Source organism: Nestor notabilis, unplaced genomic scaffold (genome assembly GCF_000696875.1).
Source record: "Nestor notabilis isolate BGI_N333 unplaced genomic scaffold, ASM69687v1 scaffold11673, whole genome shotgun sequence".
NCBI lineage: Eukaryota > Metazoa > Chordata > Aves > Psittaciformes > Psittacidae > Nestor > Nestor notabilis.
The window spans coordinates 32,270-38,336 of record NW_009922413.1 but is presented as its reverse complement, the minus strand read 5'-3'; the positions used below and the strand labels follow the sequence as shown (position 1 = coordinate 38,336).

Below are 6,067 nucleotides of genomic sequence, written 5' to 3'. Positions count from 1 at the left end.
AGGAGGAGAACCAGACCCAAGGCGGGCTCTGGAATGGGAGCCAGGAGCTGGGTTGGGAAGAGCTGGAGAAGATGCTCTTCCTCTTCGTGAAGGAGCCCGTCACCATCAGCCTGACAGCGATGTACCTGGTGTCCTTTGTGGTGGGCTTTGTGGGCAACATCATGTCCATCAGGGTGCTCACCCGGAAGCGCCGGAGCCGGGTATCCAGCCTGAGTGCCACCCGCAGCCTCCTCATCAACTTGGCAGTGTGCGACCTCATGGTGGTGTGTGTCTGCATGCCCATCACCGTGGGCAACCTCATCTACAAAGCCTGGGTGTACGGGGACTTTCTCTGCCGGGCAGTGCCCTTCATCCAGGCTGTTTCTGTCTCCGCCAGCGTCCTCAGCCTGACCGTCATCAGCGTGAACCGGTACTACAGCGTGCACAACCCACTCAACGCCCGGTCTTTCTTCACCCAGAAAAGGATCCTCAGCACCATCCTGGTAGTGTGGTTGTTGTCCTCAGGGATATGTATGCCCCTCATCTTCATGAACAAACGGGACGAGATTGGGGTGGTGGAGGGATTGCCTCTGGTGTTTTCCATCTGCAGGGAGATTTGGCCTCAGGAGAGGCTCAAGCAAGCCTACAACTTTCTGCTCTTCTGTGCCCTCTATTGCCTGCCAGTCCTGTTCAACATGGTCATCTGCTTCCTCACGGTGCGCAGGCTGTGGAGCCGCAGCAGCCAGCTGAAGGAGAGCACTGCCCTGAACCGATCTCTGCCAGCCTCCAGGCTGAAGATCCGGAAGAAAGTAGCACAGATGGTGGTGGCCCTGGTCCTGCTCTTTGCAATCTCCTGGCTGCCCGTCTACCTGATGGACATCTGGATTGACTTCAACATCCCCAAATCCTTGCAGGATGTGACTCCTTCTCCTTGGATCCTACAGCTCAGACCTTTTGCCCAGTGGCTTGGCCTCACCAATTCCAGCCTCAACCCCATATGCTATTGCTTTGTTGGGAACCTCTACAGGTCAGCTAAGGAAATGAAGAGCAAATACCACCAAAGAATGGTCTCTCTCTTTAACTTCTCTCTGTCCGAAGGGACAACCCGTTCCTCAGTCCCAGAGCTGCTCTCTTACCAGAGTTCAGTGGACCCTGCAAAGAAAGGACCCTCTGCCACTCCTAGCATGGGCAGAAGATGTCATGGAGGTCGTGGCCATAAGAACAAGTGTGGACACCTGAACTCCTGCCAGCATCCACCTCCAAACACTGTCTCCAGTGAGAACACTTCTTTGTAATTCACCCTCCCCTGCATTTAATGACTCTTTAGAGGACTTTCTGAACCAGATATTTTAATGATTGGAAAAAAAAGCCTTTCTTCTAATCACTCCCACCACCAGTTCAAAAACTGAGACAGGGAAAGAAGCAAATAATGAGAGAAAAAGGTGACATATTTTAACTCAGATCAAATTTAAGACAAAAGCTTTTTACTGGGGACAACTGGATGCATAGCCTGTTGCCCAGTCAACAGTCACATAATTACACAGATCAACTTCCCAACGAATGAGCTCTCTCCGCAGCTCCATCTCTGGATGCAGAGATGCTATTTGAATACAGCAATGATTTGACTGCTTGCTGCTGCTCATCCTGCGCTGATAAAGAGCAGTGATAAAAGGCATTCCCTGCTCCAGATCCATCAGTTGTAGTTGCAAGCAGTGAAGAAATGCTAGAAACAGCATCATAAAAAAGTAATAGTAGTGGAGAATTTCACACGCTTTACCACTTGAGATTTCATTGTCTGATTGTTCCAGTCCTCCATGCAAACAAATTCTCCTGATGAGAAGAGATGGAACCAGGAGCCCTGAAGCAACCATCACCACTCTGCATTTGGGAATTCAAAAGGGATAATGTGGCCTTGGAGGTGATGTAGGAAATGCAATAGGAATATGTTTTTTGGGCATCAGCTCTCTTTCTCCCAGCTATGCTCCTGCAGGTGGAGTGGAAAGAACTGGGCATCTATTAACATCATTTGCACTTGAAAACCGTGTTCAGCCGCGTCTGTACCAAAGTCAATGGCATGTGAAAATAAAAATAGAAAGTGGTTTATAGCTAATAAAATCAGAATCAACTAATGCAATGCTATTTGTCTGGGAAGGAGAGAATCAAAGTGGTTGCTTTTCCCAAGGACCAGAAGTAGGTTAAAACCTGTTTCTTCCATCATCTCTTTTAAGGGAGGCTTTGATAAATAAATGGTATACTTTTATTACCTTAGCATCAAAAAGCCCTACTAGAGCTTGGGAATTCTATTGCGCTGAACGCTGGATCTGTATTTACAAAGGAAAGAAGCCTTTCTCCCAAATATCTAAGCAAAACCACATCAGACCTAAACACGTGGGAGAAAAAAGAAATACGAGAAAGACCCTAAAGGCTGGAATGAAACTAGGGCTCAGCCCCTTCCCTGTGCCTGCCTGATGCTCAGTGTCACAGAAGAGCCCATGCCCCAGCTGCTTATATACCAGCACCCAGCACAGCTGGGCACTCCTCTTAGCAAGTCCCAGAAACAGTGCAGCAGCATTCCTGGGATAGGAATTTGTATTTAATGGAATTCGGGCTTTTGATGACCGGGGGCTCATTTTTTATGGCAAATTTAAGTTTCAAGTAATATTCTCCTGCCTTCTGGGGAGCCGTTGCTTACTCAAAAAAATAGAGTCAAAATACAGCCATTCAGCCCAGCAGTATTCCCACCTTCGTAATGATTGCTCAGTAACACCTTATTTTAACAACGATCTGCCTGGAAAGCAAAAAAATTCCTTCTTTAACAGTGTCATGCACAATTTGTGTTCTCTTTTTGTGTGAACGAGAACGAAATTACAACTACCGGGTTTTACTTTGGGTGAGAAATGGCTTTTATGTGTGCTGTTTGATGAGAACATCTGCATTTTTGCGGGTGATATGTGAGCGTACCTACTGCCGGAGCTTTTCGCTGTGGAGAAAAGACTGTGAATGTTTTATTTCCTCTTTCAAGGCATGTTTTTAGGACTGGCAAAATGTGCCAGGCTGAGGAGCATTAAAAGCTCTCTCCGAATGCCAACTGCCTCCAGGTCCTGTAAACAGATGTCCTCCATCCCCAGACCAGATGTGACACAATATTGACACTTCCCTACCCAGGTGTTTAATCCTGCCCTGAATAACCCGCAATGGATGGACAGCAGAGATGCCACACCAGCTCTGTCTCATGTAGTGGTCCCCCTCTGAAAATGGCCAGGATCAAATGATGCAATCAAAGGTGCAAGACATCCACATTGTAAAGCATCCCAAAGGAGATGCTTCTTTCTCTCAGCTCATGAGCTGAGGCCTGGTGCCCTGAGAGTCTCTGTACCCTCCATGGAGGCAGAAATACCCAGGACTGCGTGTTCTCCTGAACGTGCCTGTGCCTTCCCCTCCTGCTGCAGATGCCCAGGCCTTTCTCCAGCCCCACAGTGCTCCTGACCACAGTGTGGCAAGGGCCACTTCCACTGGGCAAGCTCATCTCCTCTTCACACTTTTAAATGTATTTTCCATTTTCATTCAGTGTTCCTATTTTCCTATAATAAAGTTGAATTGTTCACTTTAACTCCTCTTTACCTCCCTTGGTCTCTCTCTCCTATCCCCCACGCTCCACTGTTTCTATAGCAAAATCCCCCCCTTCTCTCATTGTTATCACCATTTGCCTGCAAATTCCCCTCACTAACAACTCATTCATGTCTTCACTCCTCTGATGAAAACCCCCTTCCTGCCCTGCTGATTTGAATGGCTCCTTTTGTGCGGCAGACACCTGTTTGCTATGGAGAAGGCTGCCAGGTAGGAATGAATTTCGGTCACTGTCGCCCAAGGATAAATGCGAAGCAGTGACGTCAATGTGAAAGCCACTCAGCATCCCGTGTGCCACTCAGGCTCTGGCAGTGATTTTATTAACCTGAACAGGTCTGTGTAACACAGCAGTGTCTGGGTGACTCACGCTGGCTCCGAGTGAGGTGAAACCTCGACATTTGTGGAAGTGGCTTTTTTTCCCCTCCTATCTCATAGAATATCTGTACATTTTGGGCTGGGAAGACATTTGAGGGTCCTCCAGGCCACACAGGCTCCTTGTTTCAGATGGTAGGCTCTTTGATAAGCATTCATAGAATCATAGAATGATCTGGGTTGGAAAGGGCCTTAAGATCATCCAGTTCCAACCCCCCTGCCATGGTCAGGGACAGCTCACACTACACCAGGTTGCTCAAGGCCCCATTCAACCTCACCTTCAAGGGACTCCTGGCCCTTCAAGGAATCAAGAGCAGATACGACTCTATCTGGTGAATAGTTTACTCAAAGGAGCTCAAGCTGAACATCTCACACTCTGTGCGTGGTTGAGGAAATCTGTTTCTCTCCAGATGCACCCAGGCAGACTGGAAATGTGAATTTTAGATGTCTCAAGGACAAAGTTTTCCTGCAGCAATGCTGCTAATGCATCTCAGTCTCATTCCTCTCCTCATGGGTCTTTCTTCTCTGCTTTGCTATTGGAATCAGTACAGGCTTTTTACCACATTATCCAAATAGGACGTTTAAAACAGCTTTACTTAGAATCATAGAACCATTTAGGTTGAAAAAGACCTTTAAGATCATTGCGTCCAGCTGTAAACCTGACACTGCCGAGTCCACCACTAAACCATGTCCTTAAGTGCCACTTCTACACATCTTTTAAATACCTCCAGGGACGGTGATTCAACTGATTCCGTGGGCAGCCAGTTCCAATTCTTGACAACCCTTTGCTGTGGTAAGGACTTACAGAGAGTTGCTGTTAGGTAATTCTCTCTGGAATATTCCATGTTCTGTCCTTGTACTGTCAGTATTATCTCAAAGATGCTACAGGTTTATTTTCTTCCTGTGAACCACTGGAGAGATGAATAAAAGAGATAATCTTTCTCATGAGGTATTATAGAGGTACATACAATCAAGACTGGCTCATAGCCCTCACACAGAAAATGAAGAATCACTGTTTCTTACAATAAAATATACAGGGAAGCCATTAAAATGATTAGACAGCATGCGTAAGGCAAGGCAGCATCTTCTCTCACAGGATGGCAGACACTGAGCTCACAGGCAGAGGAAGTGGTGAGGGCTGAAAGCAATGAAAAGGGTTCAAGAGGAGACAGCAGAAAGCCATCAAGGGCTTCTAAAAACAATGATTCAACTTCCAGCTTAGAAGGCATCTAGTATATAACCTATAACTTCTACTCTTGCTCCTTCCCAGGGCACGTGCCAATGGCCACTGCTGGGAGCAGGATGTTGAGCATCATTTGGTCTTATTTGGTACTCTTGTTCTTACATCCCTATGCAAAAAAATCCATCCACATTAACCTGAATCCTGTTTTAAAGAGGAGGGGGAAAGCAGGGGATGATTTTGGACATGGCAGAATTTGATCAAGAGTAAAACTTTGCAGGACACAGTCAGCTGGAGGTAGGATGTGCTAATGCTGACACAGCACAGGCTGAGAAATGCTCACTCAGTTACTTGCGGAGCGAGAGCTGACGAGTCCCTGTGGACGATGCACAGTGCCCACACAACAGAAATAACACATCCATCCCTCTTCTAATATTCATCAGCCCTCTTGGTGGGTCAGCACCCTCACTGCAACAACCCTGAGCATTCCAGAAAGAAGAATGTCCTCCAAAGGGAAACTCCTGCCAGTTGGTATTATACATATTATATACTTATCAATGCTGGGATTCAGGCTAGGATGGAAGGTGGCTGGTGAGTTACCTGCAACACCAGCAGCCCCCACTGTAGTTCCCATGTCTCCTCCCACACTCCCTGCACCACAGCACATCCCATACACAAAAGCCTGAGCTCTCCTGACTTGAAATGTCTAAAAGAACTGGGAAAGCACATGAGTTTCTTGGATTTCCAGTGCATTGTGATTCCCTTGTTGTAAAGAACTGCAGAATTTTCTAGGAAAAATCCTTGCAGCTCAGGTTACCTTTGTGATTATATTCAGCATGAAAATAAATCACTGGTGGCTGCTAGAAGAACAAATGAAAGAGCAGGTACAACAAAGAGATTGCTGGAGCT

The 6,067-nt window shown here is 46.9% G+C and overlaps 1 protein-coding gene across 1 annotated transcript; it reads left to right on the top strand.

Annotated features, from left to right (window-relative positions):
* The first annotated feature begins 71 nt into the window (after nt 1–71).
* On the top strand, nt 72–1,274 carry LOC104403460 (galanin receptor type 1-like). The gene has a single exon (XM_010011605.1). The coding sequence runs from the start codon at nt 72–74 to the stop codon at nt 1,272–1,274; it is 1,203 nt and encodes a 400-aa protein (XP_010009907.1).
* Nucleotides 1,275–6,067: the final 4,793 nt, after the last annotated feature.

Excerpts from the sequence above, each read along its gene's own strand:
- LOC104403460 (XM_010011605.1), top strand. The coding sequence starts at position 72 with ATGCTCTTCCTCTTCGTGAAGGAGCCCGTCACCATCAGCCTGACAGCG.